Here is a 25,055-nt window from a genome sequence, read left to right as displayed (position 1 = left end):
CCAGAGCTATCTTATTTTTGCTTTAAGGTTTGCTATCCTAGCAACTTTCTGATGCACAGGTGTCTGTTGAGGTCATGGGTCCCTGATTTCCCCCACCCCTTCAATACTGCCCTGGAGCTGTCCCAAGAGAGGAGGCGACCGCCTTACCTTAACTGTCACTGAGGGAAGACATCTCCTGACACACACTGACAAGCTAGTTACTCTCTCTCTCTTAAGTCAGGGAGGCATCACTTTGTTTACACAATGCTAAGGTCTTTGTTCTCATTAGATGCAAAACAACCGCTGGTCTATGACTAGTTCTCTCTCACTTTATACTATAGTTTTGTTCTTGATAATGATAATCACACCTCAAAGAACTACAGTACCTGCAGTGTACGATAAGAAACAGCGAATTAAGACCTGCCTTTTGCTGATTTGATTATTCTTAAGAATTTTAAAGAGATCCTCAGTCTGACTTAATGCTTCTTAATTTTGTTATTTATTTTTTGCTTTTTAGGGCTGCCCCCGTGGCATATGGAGGTTCCCAGGCTAGTGGTCACATCAGAGCTGTAGCTGCTGGCTTACACCACATCCACAGCAACGTCAGATCTACACCACAGCTCCCCCAGCAATGCCGGATCCTTAACCCACTGAGGGAGGCTGGGGATCGAATGTGCTTCCTCATGGATGCCAGTCAGATTCGTTTCTGCTGAGCCACGACGGAAACTCCCAAATGCTACATTATATGTTATGGTATGTTCAGATTCAAAAATACTACTCGAGGGAACAGAAGGACTCTGACTTTTGCAACGGGAGGAAGAAATTTTCTCAGACAAAACCTATTTTTTCATCTCTGAAGTAACAATAATGCTTAAAAATGGTAGTAGTATTTTGTTTTGTTTTGTTTTTTCCATTGTTTTTATTTATTTATTTATTTATTTTGTCTTTTGTCTTTTTTTGTTGTTGTTGCTATTTCTTGGGCCGCTCCCGCGGCATATGGAGGTTCCCAGGCTAGGGGTCGAATCGGAGCTGTAGCCACCGGCCTACGCCAGAGCCACAGCAACGCGGGATCCGAGCCACGTCTGCAACCTATACCACAGCTCACGGCAACGCCGGATCTTTAACCCACTGAGCAAGGGCAGGGACCGAACCCGCAACCTCACGGTTCCTAGTTGGATTCGTTAACCACTGAGCCACGACGGGAACTCCCACCTTTTTTTTTTTTTTTTTTTTTTTGTCAGCGCCTGCAGCATGTGGAGGTGGTCAGGCCTGAGATCAAACCCGGGACTTAGCAGTGGACCAAGCCACAGCAGTGACACCAGACTCCCAACCCCCTGCACCACCAGGGAACTCTGCTTCTGCACAAGTACCTTTTGCTAAGGAGAAATGGTATAATACTAATTCAGCAATTCAGTTTAACATATTTATTCAGTACCTGTTATTCAGAGAAAAAAGCAGAATACGGGGTGGTAGGTACAATGTGATCTCAGCTTTATAAACACATTATATATATAGATAGTAGTATGTATTGAAACAATGTAAAGAGAAAACACATGAAACATTAACAATGATAAGAATAGTTTTAGTTTTAGTTTAGATTTTAGTTCTTTTTGTATCTTTATAGGTTTCGTCATTTTTCTATGATGATACTACTTCCATATTTTCAAAAGTTGAGTCTGAAAAAGAAACATCTCCAGCAAACATCCCATTTAAGTAAAGGTTTGTTATCTTTAAAAATATAGCAGGATGTAATTTAAGAAAGCCTTGAAAAAATCAAATGCAGATCTTAGAGAAATGTATATAAAACCATGATTAACAATCTTTTTTTTTTGATAATTCATGTGTGCTTATTTTATTTTATTTTTTTTCTTTTTATTTTCCCACTGTACAGCAAGGGGATCAAGTTATCCTTACATGTATACATTACATTTTTCCCCCACCCTTTGTTCTGTTGCAACATGAGTATCTAGACAAAGTTCTCAATGATACTCAGCAGGATCTCCTTGTAAATCTATTCTAAGTTGTGTCTGATAAGTCCAAGCTCCCGATCCCTCCCACTCCCTCCCCCTCCCATCATGCAGCCACAAGTCTCTTCTCCAAGTCCATAATTTTCTTTTCTGAGGAGATGTTCATTTGTGCTGGATATTAGATTCCAGTTATAAGTGATATCCTATGGTATTTATCATTGTCTTTCTGGCTCATTTCACTCAGTATGAGATTCTCTAGTTCTATCCATGTTGCTGCAAATGGCATTATGTCATTCTTTTTTATGGCTGAGTAGTATTCCATTGTGTATATATACCACCTCTTCCGAATCCAATCATCTGTCGACGGACATTTGGGTTGTTTCCATGTCCTGGCTATTGTGAATAGTGCTGCAATGAATATGCGGGTGCACGTGCCTCTTTTAAGTAGAGTTTTGTCCGGATAGATGCCCAAGAGTGGGATCGTGGGGTCATATGGAAGTTCTATGTATAGATTTCTAAGGTATCTCCAAACTGTTGTCCATAGTGGCTGTACCAGTTTACATTCCCACCAACAGTGCAGGAGGGTTCCCTTTTCTCCACACCCCCTCCAGCACTTGTTATTTGTGGATTTATTAATGATGGCCACTCTGACTGGTGTGAGGTGGTATCTCATGGTAGTTTTGATTTGCATTTCTCTTATAATCAGCGATGTTGAGCATTTTTTCATGTGTTTGCTGGCCATCTGTATATCTTCTTTGGAATAATGTCTATTCAGGTCTTTGGCCCATTTTTCCATTGATTGATTGGCTTTTTTGCTGTTGGGTTGTATAAGTTGCTTATATAGTCTAGAGATTAAGCCCTTGTCGGTTGCATCATTTGAAACTATTTTCTCCCATTCTGTAAGTTGTCTTTTTGTTTTCTTTTTGCTTTCCTTTGCTGTGCAAAAGCTTTTCAGTTTGATGAGGTCCCATGGGTTTATTTTTGCTCTAATTTCTATTGCTTTGGGAGACTGGCCTGAGAAAATATTCATGATGTTGATGTCAGAGAGTGTTTTGCCTATGTTTTCTTCTAGGAGTTTGATGGTGTCCTGTCGTATATTTAAGTCTTTCAGCCATTTGGAGTTTATTTTTGTGCATGGTGTGAGGGTGTGTTCTAATTTCATGGCTTTGCATGCACCTGTCCAGGTTTCCCAGCAATGCTTGCTGAATAGACTTTCTTTTTCCCATTTTGTGTTCTTGCCTCCCTTGTCAAAGATTAATTGACCATAGGTGTCAGGGTTTATTTCTGGGTTCTCTATTCTGTTCCATTGGTCTGTCTGTCTGTTTTGATACCAGTACCACACTGTTTTGATGACTGTGGCTTTGTAGTATTTCTTTTTCTTTTTTTTTTTATAATTTTTTTTTGGGGGGGTCTTTTTTTGCTATTTCTTGGGCCACTCCCGCGGCATATGGAGGTTCCCAGGCTAGGGGTCGAATCGGAGCTGTAGCCCCCGGCCTACGCCAGAGCCACAGCAACGCGGGATCTAAGCCGAGTCTGTGACTTACACGACAGCTCACGGCAATGCCGGATCATTAACCCACTGAGCAAGGGCAGGGACCGAACCCGCAACCTCATGGTTCCTAGTCGGATTCGTTAACCACTGCACCACGACGGGAATTTCTCCTGTAGTATTTCTTGACGTCTGGGAGAGTTATGCCTCCTGCTTGGTTTTTGTTTCTCAGGATTGCTTTGGCGATTCTGGGTCTTTTGTGGTTCCATATAAATGTTTGGATTGTTGGTTGTAGTTCTGTGAAAAATGTCATGGGTAATTTGATAGGGATTGCACTGAATCTGTAGATTGCTTTGGGTAGTATGGCCATTTTTACAATATTGATTTTTCCAATCCAAGAACATGGAATATTTTTCCATTTCTTTACATCTTCTTTGATTTCTTTGACTAAAGTTTTATAGTTCTCGGCATATAGGTCCTTTACCTCCTTGGTCAGGTGTATTCCAAGGTATTTGATTTTGTGAGGTGCAATTTTAAAAGGTATCGTATTTTTGTATTCCTTTTCTAATATTTCATTGCTGGTATACAGAAATGCAACTGATTTCTCTTTTTTTTTTTTTTTTCTGCTATTTCTTGGGCCGCTCCCGTGGCATATGGAGGTTCCCAGGCTAGGGGTCTAATCGGAGCTGTAGCCACCAGCCTACGCCAGAGCCACAGCAACGCGGGATCCGAGCCGTGTCTGCAACCTACACCACAGCTCACGGCAACGCCGGATCCTTAACCCACTGAGCAAGGGCAGGGACCGAACCCGCAACCTCATGGTTCCTAGTCGGATTCGCTAACCACTGCGCCACAAAGGGAACTCCCCTGCAACTGACTTCTGAATGTTAATCTTATATCCCGCTACTTTGCTGAATTTATTAATCAGTTCAAGTAGTTTTGGGGTTGAGTCCTTAGGGTTTTCTATGTTTAGCATCATGTCATCTGCATACAGTGACAGTTTGATCTCTTCTCTTCCTATATGGATACCTTTTATTTCTTTTGTCTAATTGCTGTGGCTAGGACTTCCAAAACTATGTTGAAGAGCAGTGGTGAGAGTGGGCATCCCTGTCTTGTTCCAGATTGGAGTGAGAAGGCTTTCAGTTTTTCCCCATTGAGGATTATATTTGCTGTGGGTTTATCATAAATGGCTTTGATTATATTCAGGAATGTTCCCTCTATACCCACTTTGGCGAGGGTCTTGATCATGAATGGATGTTGGACTTTGTCAAATGCTTTTTCTGCGTCTATTGAGATGATCATATGATTTTTGACTTTTTTTTTGTTAATATGGTGTATGATGCTGATTGATTTGCGTATGTTGAACCATCCTTGTGAACCTGGGATGAACCCAACCTGGTCATGGTGTATAATTTTTTTGGTATGTTGTTGGATTCGGTTGGCTAAGATTTTGTTGAGAATTTTTGCATCTATATTCATCAATGATATCGGGCGATAGTTTTCTTTTTTGGTGGTATCTCTGCCTGGTTTTGGAATGAGGGTGATGGTGGCCTCATAGAATGTCTTTGGGAGTATTCCTTCTTCTTCAACCTTTTGAAAGAGTTTAAGGAGGATGGGCACCAATTCCTCTTTATATGTTTGATAGAATTCACCTGTGAAGCCATCTGGTCCTGGACTTTTATTTGTAGGGAGTGATTTTATGACCTCTTCAATTTCATTTCTAGTGATTGGTCTGTTCAGTTGGTCTGTTTCTGCTTGATTCAGTTTTGGCAGGCTGTAAGATTCTAGAAAATCATCCATTTCTTCCAGATTGTCAGATTTGTTGGCATATAGTTGTTCATAGTATTCTCTTATGGTTTTTTGTATTTCTGCTGTATCCGTTGTGATTTCTCCTTTTTCATTTATAATTTTGGTTATTTGGGTTCTTTCTCTCCTCTTTTTAGTGAGTCTGGCCAGGGGTTCGTCAATTTTGTTTACCTTTTCAAAGAACCAGCTCTTGGTTTTATTAATTTTTTCTATTGTTTGTTTGAATCTCTATTTTATTGATTTCTTCTTTGATCTTTATCATTTCCTTCCTTCTGCTGACTTTAGGTCTTTTTTGTTCTTTTTCTAATTCATTTAGGTGGAGGGTAACAATCTTATATTTTAAAAAAAAATGGTAAATTTAAAACAGTATATAGAAGGCTATAAAATGATGTCTCCCTTCTGCATTATACCCCCTGTTCTAGTCCTCAGAAATCACCTCTATTAACACCTTTTGTAATCTTCAGAAAAATTTTAGGCATATATAAGAAAATGTGTAATCTTTTAAAGATGAGATTATAGATACATGCATACACTCTGCACCTTGCTTTTCCATGTATACAGTTTTTTTTGTTTTTGTTTTTTTTTGTCTCTTTAGTGCCGCAACTGCAGCATATGGAAGTTCCCAGGCTAGGAGTCCGATCCAAGCTGTAGCCACTTGCCTACGCCAGAGGCACAGCAATGCAGGATCCGAGCCGTGTCTGTGACCTACACCACAGCTCATGGCAACGCCGGATCCTTAACCCATTGAGTAAGCCCACTGATCAAACCTGTGTCCTCATGGATGCTAGTCAGGTTCGTTAACTGCTAAGCCATGATGGGAACTCCTCTATGTATGCAGTCTTGAAGATCTGTCCCCGTCAACACATAGCTACCTCATTCTTTATGAATGGCTACACAGTATTTTACTTGATAAACTTATCCAGTCTCTTGTGCTTTTTTTTTTTTTTTAATTGTAAGCATTAGGAAAACAAAAATAGTGAACAATTTTGGGAAAGTATCTTTTTAGCTGTGAAACTAAACCTGTCACTCACTGAGTCAAAGGTGTTTACAGTTTAGACCATAAAAGATGCTGCCAAATTGTCTCCTCTACAGGCTTTGAGTTTATAGTCCCATTGGGAGAATGCTGATCTCCCCACATCCTTACCGATACTGTATTACACTTTTTCATCTTTGTCAGCATGATAGATAGATGAAAAACTATACATTTCATATGTATTGTGTTCATTATGGAAGTGAACATCTTTTAATATTAGTGGTTATTTTGATTCACTTTCCTGAGAACTGCCTTGTTTGCCAATTTTCTTTTGGTTCGTTCATCTTTTTCTTATTGATTTATAAGAATTTTCATGTATATGAAGAAAATTAGCCCTTTGTCTAGCAAATGCTGTAAATATTTTCTCCCTGTTTATATTTTGATCAATATGATGGTAACTTCTTCGCACAATTTTTATGTGCTCATATTTATCAGCTTTTTTCTTTATGGCCTTTGGGTCTTAAGTTTTAGAAGATACGTTTCCCACTTCACAAAGTAATGTAGGGGGTTCCTGTTGTAGCTCAGTGGGTTACAAACCCGACTAGTATCCATAAGGATGCAGGTTTGATCTCTGACCTCGGTTAGTGGGTTAAGGATCCGATGTTGCCGTGAGCTATGGTGCAGGTCACAGATGAGGCTTGGATCCTGCATTGCTACGGCTGTGGTATAGGCCACCAGCTTCAGCTCCAATTTGACCCCAGCCTGGGAATTTCCATATGCCACAGGTGCAGCCTTAAAAAGCAAAAAAATAAACATAAAAACTTTACTCATGTATTCTAGCATTCCCATGGTTTCTTTTCTTTTCTTTTTTTTTTTTTTGTAACATTTAAATCTGGTATCCAAGAAAAGGATTTAGTTCCTTTTTCCGACCTGTGGCTAACATGAAGAGCTAACCTGTGACCCTCCTCCATTTATGAAATGGTTCATCTTCCCCTTTGCCCCCACCTCGATTTGGCAGACCTCCTCTTTCATGAACTCTATTCCCATATGCATTCGGTCTCTGTCTAGGCTCTCTTTTCATTTGTTTATTTTTCTTCTTTTCTCTCTCTGCTTTGAAAGTACATTTTATAACTTTTATAACTAGCTTTATTTTAATGCTCTTTCCCCCTACAGATTTATCCTGGCTCTTTTCACAAGTTATCTCATGTAAAAGTTAAACAAAAATTTTTTTAATGTTGTCCACTCCTTCCCCCTACGAAAACAGCATTTGAATTTTGAGATTAATTTAGGTATAATTTAGAGCTTATAATACTGAGCAATTCTGCCTAAGAAATGTCTCTAATGTCAGTTTTAGCAGCATGCTTACTCCCTCTGATAAACTTCTTCCTATCAGTGGGAGAAAAATTCTTGGGCACCACATGTTTCTAACTGCCAGGTCAAGGCCTCCCCCAGCAGAGGAACATTTTGATGTCAATTTTCTACAGAAACAACAATTCAGGTAACAAATGCTTACAAGATACAACTCTTGATCAGCCTTTTAAAACTAGTGGGACACTACTCTTATTTTTTCCTAATTTTTAAAACAATTTTTCAAAAACTTTCTCCCGTATGTCTAGAAAGAATACATAAACCAAGTAAGTTTTTAAAGCGTTCCATACTCTGTCTCACTAGCACTATTCCAGGGGAATTGATAGAGACCCATCACTACTCTGAAAGGGTTTTGTGAATAAACACACAGAAGGAGCAGGTGTACTTCCTCTGCCCTGTCTCCACACATGCCTGCTAGACAGTGAGACATGGTCCTTTAGCCTCAAGAAGCTACTAGAGAAATACGCAGTTCCAGTGTAATGTGGTGGAGGGATAAAGGGGGATATCTACAGGCCAAGTGGAGGAAGGAGTGTTCGTCTGGCGAAATCAGGGGGGGGGGGCCAGAGGGGAAAGTACATTATTTGAGCTGAGACTTGAAGCCTTTTTTAGAAAGAAAGGACATCTGGGCAGAAGGAATAGCATTTGCAAAGACACAAAGGAATATGGGGTAGTCAGGACTTCCAAGGAGTTCAGAAGCATCACACATTGAGAGAGAAAGAAGGGAAGCAGGCTAAACGAACCAAGATCAGTTCATATACTTGAAGATTGTCCATAAAAGTCATCCTAAAGACAGGGGAGAGGCAGAAAGGACGCACAAAGTGGCAATGGGGAGAATAAAGGATCATTCAACGGTCACTGTTTTTTATCTGTTATGGTGTCTGTGTCCCCAGGAATATGTAACATAAGCAGAAGGTCTGGGTCTGGTGGGAAAGCTCACAGCCCCAAAGGGATTGCGTGACTTCATAATTTCTGTGGAACCTGCCTTCTCCAGGAGAAACACCCCTAAAAGCTAGGACACAAGTAACAGAGCCTTTTTTAAGAAATGCAAGGTAGGCGTTCCCATCATGGCTCAGCGGAAAAGAATCTGGCTAGCATCCGTGAGGACACAGGTTTGATCCCTGGCCTTGCTCAGTGGGTTTAGGATCCGGCTTTGCCATGCTGTGGTGTAGTAGGTTGCAGACGGGACCTGGATCTGGTGTTGCTGTGGCTGTGGTGTAGGACAACCCCTGGGCTGGGAACTTCCATATGTCGAGATGCACCCCTAAAAAAAGACAAAAATAAATTAATTAAAAAAAATTTAAAAAAAAAAGGAACACAGAGTAATAGACTGGGAGGGAACTTGAAGAGAGAGGACAAGAGGTGACACTGCAGCTGATCTTTCTTTCTTTAGGGCACACTCATGGCACAGGGAGGTTCCCAGGCTAGGTGTCAAATTGGAGCTGTAGCTGCCGGCTACATCCGCATCCACAGCAAAAACAGATCCAAGACTGTCTGCGACCTCCCCCACAGCCCACGACAATGCTGGATCCTTAACCCACTGAGAGGCCAGGGATTGATTTGAACCCGCATCCTCAGGATATACTAGTCAGGTTTGTTTCTGCTGAGCTACAACGAAATCTTCTGCAGCTGATTTTTTTTTTTTTTTTTTTGCAAAGGGAAGGGATAGGTATGGTTGTTACTCATGTGTTCACCTTTAAAATCTCGGACACTTAAAACAGCTCCTTTGAGCTGAATTAAGTGGCTCACAGAACCAAGAGATGAGTTCAGTACCTACACGTTCCCACAGGAGCCACTTGCAGGGTGATCTCACGCCCAAATGAATTCCTGATTCTGGGGCAAGATGGGGATATTTCCATTTTAATCAGGGACTTGAAATCCTTCAACAAGGGTCACTTAATTTCTAACAGCGCAGAGGCTTTTACAGAGCAATCTGGTAGGAGCAGAGTGTAAGATCCTCAGTGGTCCCGGGGGTGCAAAGGCTTGCAAAGAAAGTAGGCCTAATTTGCAGAAGTGGAGGAGGTGGGAACTTGTGGGTCAGAAGGAAGAAATACGGTTCAATTCCTGTTCACCTGGTTGTGTTTCCTTTTGCTTGGAGCGCTTACAGTACTTGTAGGACAGAAATGCCACACCACAGACTCCAAGAAGCAGAAGAGCAAAGAGTACATACAGCGCCGTCTGGGCCTCTGTGGTACCCAGTGTTAGCCCCAGGAACTGAACGTCCTCCTGGCTCATGGGGCTGATGGTGGGCTCAGCACCTAGGAGAGGACAAGAAAGGGTGGTGAGTGCACCAGTACGGACACAGTTATCAGATCGCCTTTCACCTAGATCTAGCCCAAACCAGATCCTTGCACAGAGAAGCTACCAAGGTACCCAAGTGCGGGTGTGGCTGAGGTGACGGTGTGCATCGTTTTCACTGAGTTAGCAGCAGCCGAGTGAAGTCATGGAGTTTTAGCTTTTAACCGTCTCTGTCAGTGATTAGAGCAGAATCTAAACTGGATAGTGGTGTCTTCATTGTGTAGTAACTTAGGCTTTTTCAGTCATTCAGCAAGTATTGGGCATCATACATTGTGCCGCGCACTGAATTCTTAAGGTCACTGTATGTGATCCTTGCACCGGCCCAGCCCTTAACCTAGCTTCTTGCCTAAGCTTGCACAGCAAGCTAGTGGGAGGGCTGCACAAGAACCTAAACCTGCTGTTCCCAGACCAGGGCCTAGTTTCTACATGCAACTTTGACCCTAAATTCTTTGTTCTATCCTCAGAATGTCTGGAGCCTTCAAAGTTCATAAATATTGGTTCAGTGACTGAAGGGGATGGACAGACAGAGATGAGGGTAATAAACTAAAGAAAACCGGTTGAGAAAGGCCCCTTCACTCCTCACCCTCTGCCTTTGCCCCCCACCCCCCGCCCCCGCCCCGAGCCACATCTCACCTTCTTGCTGGAGACAAGGGTGTGGCCCTGCCGCAGGGTCAGGGAAGCCGTTGCACCGGACTATGGAGGCGTAGAACTTGGCCGAGGCTTTGGGGATCCTTGGCAGAGAAGTGTCAGTGTAGTTTACAAAATGCAGACCAAACCTCTCTGCAAAGCCTGTGGCCCACTCAAAGTTGTCCATCAGAGTCCAAACTGTGTATCCTCGAAGGTCCACCTTGTCCTGCACAGCTGCCCAAAGACAGAGGCCCTGCATGAGCTTCCCTTATCTTCTAAGACCCCTTTCCACCAGGTCGACTGAGGCCGTGGCTGCCCACAGCCCTCCCACAGTGACCACTTGCAGGGCAAGGGGAGCTTTTCTCGGCTCTTTGAGAGAATACGTGGGAATTGTTAGCGGGTCCTCTGTGGGTGTTTCTGCAGAACTTTCTGCATTTTTCTAGAAAAGGCTTAGCTCAGAATGAGCGTCAGGAACATGGGCTGACTAATCCTACTGGGACTTCTATGATCCTGTCTTCACATCTTGGGCTATTGGTCTTGGTGGCTGCCTTAGAGTGTCAGTGCTCTCCCCTGTAGAAAAGAAATGGCTCCTGGAAAAGATTTTAGCTGGAACAAGATTTTCTGATCTAATGGTGCCTTTTTGCTGCCCCATTGCTCACTTTCTTTTACTCAGCATTTCTTACTGTTTCCTGTCAGAGTCCCATCCCAAGTTGCTCTGCTGAGCTAAGGGTCTCAACTTTCTGCCTGGGGAACAAAAGACCCCATGGACAACCCCTCCAGCCCATTCCTCCTGGCCCTGCCCAAACTCTCCTCAGGAGGGCACTGCTGTTCAGGAACGTGGACACCAGGGTATCAAGCAGAGCCAAGGACAGGGCAGGAACCTGGTCCAGCTGTATCAGGCCACTGAGATTGCATGCTTGGGCTTAAATCCAGGAAGGAAAAATCCCAGCGTGCAACCCCAAAGAAAGGTTTAAACTCAGCAGGAGCTGGAAGCCTCATCTTTCTCACCTGGGGGCTGGTGGAAGCAGTACCACCCTGACTCCATGTTCGCAGATGTTTCCGTCCATGCAATGTGCCCACTGGAGGAAGGGGTGAGCCTGTCCTACCTTTGAGTGCCTCGTTGAGGTAACTGCGGAGATAGTAGATCCTTGCAGTGTCATTGAGGTCTGATTCTTCTCGTTGGGACACCCCGTTCTCCGTTACATAAATCGGGGGGTTGTTGTACTCCTCCTTTAACCAGTTCAGGATCCTCCGGAAGCCAAAAGGTGTCATCTTCAGCCAGAAGGAGCCAGAGTCTGGCCAAGAGCGATCTGTAATCGAGGCCACTCCCCTACAAGTTCAAACACTAAGGATTAGGTCTTCATTTGTAAATCCCAACAGGCCCTCTGCAGGAAACATCAAGCAGGATTTACATGAGGAAAAACCTCAGATTTCTGTCTAGACTTGAGGGTCAAAACTAAACCCAGAGGAGCCAAATTGCCTTGAATTCTCCTCTTTTCACTAGTTCTGGTGGCACTGCTCAAGGCTGGGGTAACTTTGGACCGCCTCCCCAAACTCTCTGTGTAGCTTTCCGCCTGCACAGAGGAATGGCCCCACTCATGGACCTGACCCTCCATGGCTCTCTGTTAAGAGACCGCACCCCACACTGGATGTGAAAGGGCTATATGTGTGGGTGTCGCTCACCACAGGTTCCCACAGGATGTGAGTGCTAGGTCTTCAGAGGCTGGGTTCCCTTGAGAAACCTGCATCTAGTCAGTGCCACACAGAGGCCACATGCACAGGTTCAGGCATCAGTATTTGGGCTGCTGTCTGTGTGGTGCTGGGGCAGATAGGCTGGGACCTGCTTCTGCTGCCCAAGACCCTGCCTCTCTCTCTGGCAATGGGCAAGGAGAGGGCGTCAGCTTGTGCCAAAGGAGTGTCACTAGGGGGACTGGGCGGGGGCGGGGGGCAGGGGGGAGGCACAGAACCTGGAATGTCTTGAGAGTCATGCATATCAAAGAAGGACCAGCCATTTAGATATTTAACATCCAAATCCTTCAGGGAAAACTGTAGTTTTGTCAGTAGCTGGATTTATCTTGCTCAGCTGAACTGAATGTGGGGCATTTCATGAGCTGGAGCACAGGTGCCTGGACCCATGAGGCAGCAAGAGTCAAGTGGGTGCTTGAACGGGGCCCATAGGGGAGTGTTCTCGGCCCTGCTTGGCAGGCCTGACTCTGGTGGTTGCAGGACGCAGTGGTATTGTCTGCACTTGTTTTCAAAGAAAGAACCTGGACAGAGTCACACTTATTGATGCGGAAGGATGCTTGTCAGAAAAGGAACAAACAGTGTGTATACATATAATCCTGTTATTTTTCCATTAAAAGTCAACATATATATATAAATGTATAACTATATACTATATAAACTACATATAATATATAAAAAGGGAAGCACTACACCCCCGAACACACAAACACTTCTGAAATGCCACAGGAATTTCCTCCTCTGCTTTCCAATGTTTCTACTGTGAACATATATTTTTTTGCAATACAGAAATAATAGTTTAACTTTTATCTTCAATAGAATAAAAGAGATACTAGTTATTTTGAAAAATTTAGAAAAAAAATACAAGAATAGTATTTAAAATTTTTTCTGGAGTTCCCGTCGTGGCGCAGTGGTTAACGAATCTGACTAGGAACCATGAGGTTGCGGGTTCGGTCCCTGCCCTTGCTCAGTGGGTTAAGGATCCGGCGTTGCCGTGAGCTGTGGTGTAGGTTGCAGACGCGGCTCGGATCCCGCGTTGCTGTGGCTCTGGCGTAGGCCGGTGGCTGCAACTCCGATTGGACCCCTAGCCTGGGAACCTCCATATGCCGTGGGAGTGGCCCAAGAAATAGCAACAACAACAACAACAAAAGACAAAAGACCAAAAAAAAAAAAAGAAAGAAAAGAAAAAAATAAATAAATAAAATTTTTTCTTTCATGGCCACACCTGTGGCACATGGAAGTTCCCTGGCCAGCAATCAAATCCAAGCCATAGCTGCAACCTACCCCGGATCCTTAACCTGTGCTGCACCACAGTGAGAATTCCTTAAACTTTTTTTTTCTTTCCTTTTTAGGTCCTCTGGCATATGGAAGTTCCCAGGCCAGGAATTGAATCGGAGTTACTGCTGCGGGCCTACACCACAGCCACAGCAATGCCAGATTCAAGCTTCATTTGTGACCTACGCCATAGCTCATGGCAGCACCAGATCCCTGATCCAATGAGGGAGACCAGGAATCGAACACGCATCCTCATGGATACAAGTCAGATTTGTTTCAGCTGCACCACAACAGGAACTCCTTAAATGTTTTGTAAAACTCGAAGTGTGTCTGCCTTAATGGAAAGGACCTGGGAAATCCTAGCCTGGAGTGCTATCTGACTGATAGAGGTATTTCAGGAGACAGGGCTCATTTTGCAAACTCCAGGGTACATAGCATCAGGAGCTGGTTTTCTGAGGCTGTACAGGCCTCCAAGGAAAAGGAAAGGGGCAGTTTACTGTCTTTTCCAAAAATCGATCCAGGTGCTCTTACCTGTCCGCTTCAAAGGAGGAGATGGAAGAGTCAGAGTCGAGATTGTAGGCCAGGACAGTGGTGTAGTGATTGAACCCAAAAAAGTCATAGGTGCCATTGATCCTCCTCTTCTCACTCTCTGTGAACTCGGGCAGCCTAGGTGGAAGGAACCATTAAGGGTGTGGGGCTTTGGAAGAGAATGTTCCGGGGCAGGGTCGGTGCAGGACTCTATACTCCAGTAGCTAGAGGTGACTACAGGGCAGCTAGCTGGTCAGGACCAAGGATAGACCCTGCTTCTGCTGCTAAAAGCACCAGAGCCTCCTTCTACCAGACCACAGACCTCGCTTCCCTCTGCTGTTAACAAGACCCTCTCTCTTCCTGCTGGAAATTTTTACTGTGGTTTGTTAAGGTGTGCCTCTTTTCTCCAAAGTCTACCCTTATTAGTAGGGGAAATTCTTTTACACAATAAATTGACTGAAATTTTGAGATCTGGACTCTTCTGCTCACGTGGGATCGCTGCACTTTCTTTTTAAACATCTGGTGGACCATTCTCCATGTCTCCTTAGTGAGACTTTTCTCCTGATGAACATGCACATGTGTGTGCAGCACTTCCAGGTTCTTCTCAGCCAAGTGCTGACTGACTACATGGTGCAAATTGAGAGTTGCCTAGAGAAAGCCCTTTCTAGGCGCCTGGCACTTCATCCTGACCTCTCTGCTACTGTTAACGGGGGATTAACCTTCCTTCCCGGGAGTCTGGGAAACACTGGGACAACACTAAGGCCCAGCCCCCTCACATCCCTGCTCAGGAACCAGCAGTGGCTCCTCGGGTTCTGTGGCCTCCAGGCACTCTCCAGCATGTGGCTCTGACCCTCCCACAGCTGCTGGGCCAGTCTCCCCAGTTCCAGCTGCAGGTACCCCACTCATTCCTGCCTCTGGGCCCGGGCTCACATCCACCCCCTGCCCCACTAGGATGGAAGGTCCTCTCCTCTCCAGAATGCTGGTCATGGTCAAGGCCCAGCTTAGCTGATGACCTGCCTTGCCCATGAAGTCAACTGGGTCTACCCAGCCTGCCCTCATCTCATCTGAACTCTCCTGGCATGTATCCTGCCAGGCAGGCCTGGCCCTGCCCGGGGACACAGGGATGCTCAGCAAGGTTACATCCGTGGACTGAAGTGTTCACTCGCTTCTTGGAGTCGGGGGTTGACAGGTCACGCCTTGTGGCTCAGTGGGGCTTGCCCTAACCAGGCCAGCCCACGTGTGTTCTGTAAGGGCAGGAACAGATGATTTCATCCTCGCAGCTGGGCCGCATAAGACTCAAAGGCTGTGTTAGGACGCGTTGCCTTTTGAATTCCTTTTAGCCTCCCCTTCTTCTGGACACATGAGCAAGCTTGGAGCTTGTGGGTATAGTCCCAGGAGGCCAGGTTACTGCCTGCCCTGCCCTTCCCCACACCTCTAATCCCAGCTGGACGGCCCTGAAACCGAGCATGGGCTCTGCAGTCGGGCAGCCTGCTTCCACATCCCAGCTCCATCACCTAAGCGCTGGCTGATCTTGCCCTGATCTATGTGCTTCAGCTCACGCATCCTTAATTAGGAGAAGTGCCAGTGGGAGACGGATGAATGCTAGCTGTTGCTGACGTGGCCATCACTTCCTTGACAGGAGGTAGGATGACTCTGGTGCAAACCCTTGCCGCCTGGTGGCCACATGACAAAAAGCACCCGGAGAGACAACAAGTCACTCATTGCTTCCCACACGGACTCCTGAGGTGATGAGATAGGATGGCTGGGCAGGGGGGAATTTGTCGTTGGAGTGAGGTAATGGGTTTCTAAGAAGTGAGGGCCCTAGAGGGGATTTCCTGGCCATTCTGAAGAGGAATAACAATAAAAAAGCAACTGCCTTCTGTCTCAACAGCCTGTCAGAGCAGTGCCAGGTCCTGAGCTAAGAGCTTCACATACACACTCAGGCTGAATCTTCCCAGCAAGCAAGGAAGCTCAGAGCAATAGTAACTTGCCCAAGTCCCGCCTCTCTGACCCCAAGAGCCACACTCTGGGTACTCTGCCATCCACCCAGGAGCCTCAGTTGGGCACCACACAGGCTGCTTCCTCCCGACCCTCTCACGGCTGAGGGTGTGGCGCCACGACCTACCGAGACTCGTTGAGGCCGCGGCCAAGCTCCTGTCCCGGATCCGTGTCTTCATCACCTCGGGGTAATCTCCATTCTTGAAAATAGGATTCGAGAACCATCCTCCCATAAACTGTGGGTGGGGTTAGAGGGACAGTCAGGCTTGGCCTTAAGAGGCTCCTCCAGGAGACAGCAGCCTCCTTGCTCAGGAGTCACCGACCCCAGGACCCCTTCTCCCCAACCCAGGCTTAACGTCGCAGCACTTCTGTGGCTGTTCCCCTGTTGCCGCTTAAATGCCCACGGGTCTTTTCGCTCTGCTGGGAGCTCACTGTGGGAGGGCCGTGTTCTCAACCACTGCAGCTTGAGGGACATGAACAGAACCAAGCCCGGGCCCTGTGCTTGACAGTGCTGCCTGGAAGCCTGGAGGAGGGTCCCGCAGAAGAGGGGGAATCCAAGCCTCCAGGACCTGATTCCCTCTCTTACCACAGAGCCGGTCCTCCCCTGCCTTCACGCTCAGGGCCCACCAGAACCTTCTGGGGAGGGCAGAGGGGCAAGACTCCTTGACTGCCCAGGTAGAAGATGATTCTTCACGGGCTCTGGATTCGCCAGGTCTAAGGGGGGGAACTTTCCAGTCAGTTTTTCTTGAATGATGTCTAGGCCATCCTTACCCTTAGTGGGTACAGGTGGCACCCAAGTGCTGTGATGTTCTGGCCCTGACAGGCTTCTCCGTCTCCCCACATCCACCGCTCACCTGCTGGCCGCTGCCTGAAAGGTGGGGTGAGGGCTGCCTTCCATTCGCAGTCAGAGATGAGGCTTGGAACACACTTGCTCTGGTAAAAGAGGCTGCAGTGCACTCTGGGCTAAGAAATTGTTTCTCTCTGTGGCGTCTGATTTTACTAGGGGATGTGTGTACCAGAGTCCTGGGCTGCAGTATCACAGTTCGCCAGCAAGCTGTGATAAGGACACTACGGCCTAACCTTTCGTGAGGTTTGTTTTGATTTCAGACAGGGAATTATTGCTCTGATTCACCAGTTCTGTGAGTCTGAAATGAAGGAATGGATTAATTTTGTTCCAAGGCTTTGCCCCCAGCTGGCGAGCAAAGAGGGATCTTAAGCTTTTGTTTGCCCTTATTAATTTGACCCCCTTTGTCAAGTTCCCTTGTGAAGAATTTGGGAAACCAAGGCCACTGGTGTCCTTTGAGCATAACACAATCTGTGGGCTCCTCCTCAGAGCCACAAGTGGGGACCAGTCTGGAGAGAAAGACCCCTGCCTTTCATTCTTGACCCCGAGATACCAGAGAGGGTGACTTCCAACCCCTTCAGAGACACTAGCAGGATCCAGGGAAAAGCTATGCCACCAAGAGTGCTGCTGGTTTTCCTTTCTCTCTCCTCTTTCAGGGACCCAGACTGAAATAAGGCTGAGCCATGTTGTTGGCACCTGCTTACCTGTGTCTCTTCTTCCTAGGAGCAAAATGCCATGACCAACAGTGACATGCCCTTAACATTAAACAATGGAATTAGAAATTAGGGTCTCTGTTGGGTGTCAAAGAACCTAAAGCTCCCTATTTAAGGAATCAGGCAGAGAAAATAAAATTAGATGGTGACACCTGGAGGTGATATGACACTGCAGCCCAATTCTCTCTCTCTCTCTTTTTTTGCCATTTCTGGGGCCGCTTCCGCAGCATATGGAGGTTCCCAGGCTAGGGGTCTAATTGGAGCTATAGCCACCAGCCTATGCCAGAGCCACAGCAAAGCAGGATCTGAGCCGCGTCTGCAACCTACACCACAGTTCATGGCAATGCTGGATCCTTAACCCACTGAGCAAGGCAAGGGATCGAACCCACAACCCCATGGTTCCCTGTCAGATTTGTTAACCACTGAGCCACGACAGGAACTCCAGCCCAACTCTCTGAAGCTACTATTGTCAAACTACAGACTGAAGAGATAGAATTCTCTTATTTAGCTTCAGACCAATGTTGCATCCAGTAAGAACTACATGTATAATAACCTTTTAAGACTTTAAAGAAAACTCAACCCCAATGAACTTTCATCATAGCAAACCTATGAGGTAGTTAGGTCACCTCCCTTTCAAAGATGAAAAGACTACGGTACAAAAGCATTACAGGATATCCCCAAGTTCACAAAATCAGGTAATAACAAAACAGCACCTAAATCCTAAATCCTTCCCTTGCAATCTCATTGTACCTCATTTTGATTATGATGCAAGGGGGAAAAGAGCAAGAGTAAAAACAGTGCCCAGATGCAAAGCAGACCTGAACGTATCTCCTGGCTGCCTCCACATCCTCCTGGTTGGAAGGGTCTCTAGGCTCAGCCCAGTCGCTGTTGATGGTGATAGAAATCACGCCACCTTGACTGGCGCGGTACACATCATTGTACAGATGCCAGGCCTCAGCATGAGCCTTGATTAGGTTGTGGCCAACAATGTAGGGGGCAGTGCCAGGCCTAGAGGAGATTCCTGGAAACATACACAAGATGTCGGTGAAGAATGAGTGTGGCCAAGAATATCACTTTCTTCCCATGAATGGACTCCGCATATTTGGGAGAAGGACTGTAGATTTGGGCTTAAGGAAGACTGGAATCCTAATCCCAACTCCACTTCTGACTAGCTGGCTGTGTAACTTTGGGTGAATAAGCCAGACTTTCAGCAATTAAAAGAGCTCTTGTGAGACAAAAATGAAGTCATGTGTGCAAATCGCCCAGCCTTACAGTGTCTGGCAAAGACAAGGCACTTGATAGATGTTGGTTTCTGTACCCCTCACCCAAAGAGCGGCTCATCTGTCCCAGGCAAAGTACCCAGAAGAGTGTGGGCCTCAGAAGGTGACATGCTGGCACTTCTCGGGCACCCACAGTGAAGGTAAGTATCAGAGAGTACAGCTGATGCAAGCAGCTGACACAGAGATTCCTTGAGACCAAATGTTGTGAGAGAGGCTGCCTCTCATTTGCTGAAGGAACAGAATACCAAAGCGCCAATCAAGGACCAGCGGGAGATACGTCTGGTAACGAGTCAGAACAGATCTCCCCATGGCTCTTTACAGCGTTTACTCATAATCCCAAGGGATCACGTACATCAATACAAATTTATTCTCTAAGGCTCAGAACCAGAGAAAAGGAAAATTCAAGGGTTCTCAGGGGAGGAGTACAGGTCCACAGGCCTTTATTCAAAATGCTTAGGGTCTGATGTATTTTGGAATTAAAAGGTTTTTAGTCTTAGAAAAGAAATAAGTTGCATATACCGTATTTACACGTTGCCCAGCAGGGCCCAGGACAACTCTCCGTAATTAAGGAGACCAGTATGTCTGTAGCAGAACTTTTGAATGTTCACACTAAGAGGGATGGCAACCTCACAGTGGTTCCAGTCAGGTTAAGCCCAGGTCACCCAATCAAATACTGGGAACTGTACAGTCTGATGAACTGTCCCTTCCTGTATTGATTAGCCTGCATCCTTGGTATCAGGGAACTTCCCATCTGAGGCAGCAGAAGCATAGAGACAAAAAGAAAATGAAACCATCTGGAGGTCTTGATATGGGAAGTTCATGTTCAGCAAAACTGGTATCAGAAGAGGAAACCTCTGCCACCTCCTAAGTGGGAGGCAGGGATTCTGAAGCACTGCTTTGAGGTTTTTATGGCCTCCTCCTCCTCCAGGGCAACCTGGATTTCATATCTTGTTGGTGCTAAAAACACCAGACTCCAAATTGCTGACATGTAGGCTTTGGGACCTTTACCTGGAGCAAATGTTCCAGAACCGTAGCCTTGCTGAGCCACAACAAAGGGCTCATTCAGTGTGATCCAAAACTTCACCTTGTCCCCTAGCCTCTGGAAAAGCACATCTGCATACTCCTTAAACCGCTGCACAATGGTCTCATTCTCCCAGCCTCCAACATCCTGAAGTGCCTGGGGCAGGTCCCAGTGGTAAATGGTCACCTGTGAAAAAGCACAATCGGCATTTCCATCAGTGATGCTGTATGTGCCAGCATACTGCTACTGCTTACGCTGAGGACGAATGCCAAGACAAAAGAGCCTCACAGTTCCTTTGGCAGGATGGGGAGGGCAGCAGTGTTGAAGCATGGTAAATTCATACATGTGGATCAGAGAAGCCTGGGTTTGGGTCCTAGCTCTGCCGTCTCCCACCTGCGTGACCCTGGGCTCAGGCACGAAGACTTCCATGTGACAGAAACATTGTGAGGCCGAAATCACATGGCAGAGGACGTGGAGAGTGGGGACATCCTGTCAGCCCTTCAGGAAGCATTAGCTATGCTGGTAGTCAGGGGTCAGAAATGCTAAGCCTCAGAACCTCCTGGATAGACTGTACTGAGAGTCTGAGGCTCTGAGGGTTTCAGGAGGATGGAGGCACTTTGCTAGCAAAAGGGCCTCTCTGAGGACATCCAGTGTGTCTGGAGGTTCTTCCTGTGGAGCTGGGAACACTTTGCTGGAGAGGGGCCCCTCTGGCCATGTCCATGTGGTGGCCTCTCCTCTCCCCTGGTCTTCCCCTGGATGCTCCTGACACAGCCCATCTTGGCCACACTGGGGTCTCCACTGTCTTCAGTCTACACTGGGCTTCCCACCATCGGCAGCTCAGACCCAGTCTCTCCCTTTGCCTGAAATGCCCTTCCCCTCCCACTCGCCCATCCACAGTCTCCTATTTCTTCTAGACCCACACCTCCTTGAAGATTTTTTTGGCCACATCACTTTCCCTTTTTTTGGAGGGTCTCTATGCCCTCGAGAGCTACAAACATTTAGCCCTATGTTGTGTTCTTTCTGCTGTTGTTCTGGATTTTTGTGTGTCATGGATCTTGCTGTCCACTGAGATCCTGGGGTCCTGCAAGCAGCCCCCAGCCACCTCCTCTCCATCACAGTCAGTACGCATGTTCCCCTTAATAAAACCTTCATGGCTGGTTTTCTCCTGCAGTGTTATCAGTGTGAGAAGTCCAAATAGGACTTTTATTTGAAAAAATATTTTCATTGGGGGTGGGAAGTGGTGGATGTAATGAAAGGATTATGCTCTCACTACAGTGAAATAATCTCCAACCACAGCAGAGCAAACAGGGTTTCACAGAATTTGTGCCCTGCAGCCCTCTATTATAAAGTTGCCCAGGGGAAAAGGAAAAGTGTTAGAATCTCAAATAAAATTTGATTGTTTTGGGGACAGTAAATTAAGCCCACAAGTGAGCTTCTGTATTATTATTTGTAGTAACTCAAAGCTTAAAAACCATACACTTTTGGGAGGAGGGGGCAAGCTGGCAGTGGTGTAGGACACAGAGCACACCTTTTCCATCCAGTACATCAAAAATACATCTACATGTGGAACAATTTTCATAGAACATCTACTGAATGCTGGTAGAAGATCACAGACTTCCAAAAAGGCAAGTAAATCTCCATGTAACTGGGTAGGACAAAAGGTCAAAGAAAAAGAAGAGAGAGAGAGAGAGAAAGCAATCAGGACCAGGCCACCCCCCCTGGGAGGGAGCTGTGAAAGAGGAAAGGTTTCTGCACACCAGGAAGGCCTCTCACTGACAGACCAGCCAGGACAGAGAGGAAGCTTTGGAGCCTTGAGGCGATTGTAGCAACCATTTTGTGTAGGGAAAACAGGAAGAAGCCCTGCATAGGTGGTTGGTTAGTGCCACTGCCCAGTGCACGCCATCCTGAGATGTTGTCTGCTAAGGTGAGGGGTGCTGGGCTAAGGCTCAGGCTTCAAAGTCAGACTAGGGGAGAGGACTAGGTTGACTGCATGGAGACAACCTGAGGGGTCTAGGGTGTGGTGTGCCATAACTGAGGTAATGCAGGAAGAAGCCTAGGCCTCCAGAGATGCAGGGTGCCATTGTTGGGGAGCATGAAAGGGGAGGGGCAGGACCACCAGAGGTGCTTCTTTTTCCACGTGGGGGCTCTCAGGCCACAGGGCACCACTTGCATTAGCTCCAGGGGTTGTGCTAGCTACTGCTGACATCTCAGACTCCAGAGGTGGGCAGACACCACTGCCTCCACTGAGGGTCTCAGGAGTGGGTGTGGTCACTGCCCCTACCTTCCCAGGAGCGCCCACAACCCACCACTGCCAACACCCCAGAACCCTAAACCAGGCACTGATCCCTCCTCCCACCTTCCAGGAGCAAGCATTGCCTGTTGCTGCTACCAAGGGTTTCCCATCTGGGCCCAGACTTCTGCCCCCACATCCCTGAGAGTGTGCATGCAGCCTACCCCCACTACTGCTACAAGAGGGGCCTGTAACTAGGCACCAGCCACTGCCCTCTGGTGTCAACCATTACCTCCTATCAATGGATAAAGTACAGCATATGCTGAGCAAAGAGTTGGCAGGCATCCAAACTAAAAACAGCTCTCAGAGGAGACTGGGACAAGATGGCAGAGTAGAAGGGCTTAAGCTCACCTTCTCTCACTAAAACACCAAAATTACAACTAATCACTGAACAACCATCAATAAAATAGATTGGAAACTACCTGAAAAGATATCCTACACCCAAAGACAAAGAAAAAGCCACATTGAGATGGTAGGAGGGGTGCTTTCATGATACAAGCAATCCCATACTTACCAGGTGGGTGACCACGGACCGGTAAATAATTATATCACAGAGGCTCTCCCACAGGAGTGAGAGCTCTGAATGCCACATCAGGTTCCCCAGCCCAGGGGTCTAGCATTGGGAGGAGGATCCCCAAAGCATTTGGCTTTGAAGGCCAGTGGGGCATGTGGTCAGGAGCTCCACAGGGCTTGGGGAAACAGACTCCACTCTTTGAGGGTACACACAAGATTCCATGTGCCCTGGATCCCAGAGTGAAGCAGAGACTCCCTGAGAATCTGGGTTGGACCTACTTGAGGGTCTTGAATGGTATCCTGGGAAAGCAAGGGGCAGCTGTGGCTCATTGTGGGGGCAGGACATTGGAGGTAGAGGTCCGGGGAATATTCACTGACATGACTTCCCCTGGAGCCTACCATTTTGGAAAAATCTGTCACCTCCCATTAGGGCTGAGAAGCCCCAGGCCAAACAACAAACAGGGTGGGAACCCAGCCTCGCCCTTCATCAAACAGAGTCCTTTTAGGCACACAGTTGCCTTTAATCACACCCAGAGTCAAAGCCCCACCCACCAGAGGGACAGGATTCAGCTCCACCTACTGACAAGACTCAGTGGGCAGGCACTAAGCCCTCCCATGAGGAAGTCTGTAACAAGCCCCTGTATCAATTGCCCCCATGAGGGGACAGACACCAAAAGCAAGAGAGGTTACAACCCTCTAGCCTGCAAAAAAGAGACTAGATTGAAAAGCTACAGAAAATGAAAAGGCAGAGAAATATAAGCCAGATGAAGGAGCTAGACAAAATCCCAGAAAAATAGCTAAATGAAGTGAAGATTAGCAGCCTCCATGAAAAAGATATTAGAATAATGATAGTAAAGATGATCCAAGGTCTTGGAAAAAATTGGAGGCAAGGATTGATGAATGAGAAGAAACACTGAACAGAAAAAGAGAACATTTAAAGATTAAACAAGCAGAGATCCAAAATACAATAACCAAAATAAAAAATTCACTAGAGGAACCAATAGCAGTTTATAGGAGACAGAACAAATAAGTGAGGTGGAAGACAGACTGGTGGAAATCACTGATGTGGAAAAGAATAAAGAAAAAAATATGAAAAGAAATGAGGAGTGTCTAAGAGAACTCTGGGACACCCTTAAATGCATCAACATTCACATTATAGGGATGCCAGAAGGTGAAGACAGAGAGAAAGGGCCAGATAAACTATTTGAAGAGATAATAGCCAAAAACTTGCCTAACGTGGGAAAGGAATCAATCACTTAACTCCAGGAAGCACAACAAATACCATATAAATTAAACTCAAGGAGGAACATCCTGAGACACATACTAATCAAGTTTACCAAAATTAAGACAAAGAGAAAATATTGAAAACAGGGAAAAGCAACAAATAACATACAAAGGAACCCCAATAAGGCTGTCAGCTGAATTTTCAGCAAAAGCTCTGAAAGCCAGAATGGAGTGGCATGATATACTTAAAAGTGATGAAAGGAAAAAAACCCTACAACCAAGAATGCCCTACCCAGCAAGACTCTCAGATTTGAAGGAGAAATCAAAAGCTTTACAGACAAGCAAAAGTTAAGAGAATTCAGCACCACTAAAACAGCTTTACAACAAATAGTAAGGGAACTTCTCCAGATAGAAAAGAAAAGGCCACTACCAGAAGCAAGAAAATTACAAATGAGAAGGCTCACCAGTAAAAGCAAACATATAGTAAAGGTACGAGATCATCCACATACAAATATGATATCAAAACCAGCAACTGTGAGAAGAGGTGGGTACAAAGGCATGACACTGGAGATGCATTTGCAATTAAAAGGTCAGCAACTTAAAACAATCTTGTGTATATATAGACTCCTATATCAAAACCTCATGGTAACTGCAAACCCCAAACCAGCAATAGATACACACAGAAATAAGAAAAAGCAATCCATACACAACTCTAAAGACAGTTATCAAACCACAAGAGAAGAGAACAAGAGAAGATGGGAAGAAAAAAAGACCAACAAAAACAAATCCAAAACAATGAACAAAATGGCAATATGAATTTATATATCAATAATTATCTTAGATGTAAATGTACTAAAGACTCCAAACAAAAGACATAGACTGGCTAAATGGATACAAAAACAAGACCCATGTATATGCCATCTACAAGAGACCCACTTCAGATCTAAGGACACATAACAACTGAAAGTGTGATGATGGAAGAAAATATTCCATGCAAATGGAAATCAAAAGAAAGCCAGAGTAGCAATACTCATGTCAGACAAAATAAATTTTAAAATAAAAAATATGAGCCAAAGAAGGTCATTACATAATGATGAAGGGATCAATCCAAGAAGATACAAT

At 45.8% G+C, this 25,055-nt stretch overlaps 1 protein-coding gene across 1 annotated transcript in view; it reads right to left on the bottom strand.

Annotated features, from left to right (window-relative positions):
* Positions 7,648 to 25,055, bottom strand: part of LOC100625897 (lactase-phlorizin hydrolase) — a 60,191-nt gene continuing 42,783 nt past the window's right edge. The window contains 7 exon segments of the mRNA XM_021076419.1: positions 7,648 to 9,837; positions 10,511 to 10,738; positions 11,611 to 11,834; positions 14,054 to 14,188; positions 16,176 to 16,284; positions 18,424 to 18,626; positions 19,894 to 20,092. Of these exon segments, the coding sequence (XP_020932078.1) occupies positions 11,779 to 11,834; positions 14,054 to 14,188; positions 16,176 to 16,284; positions 18,424 to 18,626; positions 19,894 to 20,092 (702 nt within the window). The 3' untranslated portion in view covers positions 7,648 to 9,837; positions 10,511 to 10,738; positions 11,611 to 11,778.

Source organism: Sus scrofa, chromosome 15, assembly GCF_000003025.6.
Source record: "Sus scrofa isolate TJ Tabasco breed Duroc chromosome 15, Sscrofa11.1, whole genome shotgun sequence".
Taxonomy (NCBI): Eukaryota; Metazoa; Chordata; class Mammalia; order Artiodactyla; family Suidae; genus Sus; species Sus scrofa.
The sequence above is the reverse complement of the archived record's forward strand: the minus strand, read 5'-3'. Positions and strand labels throughout refer to the sequence as shown.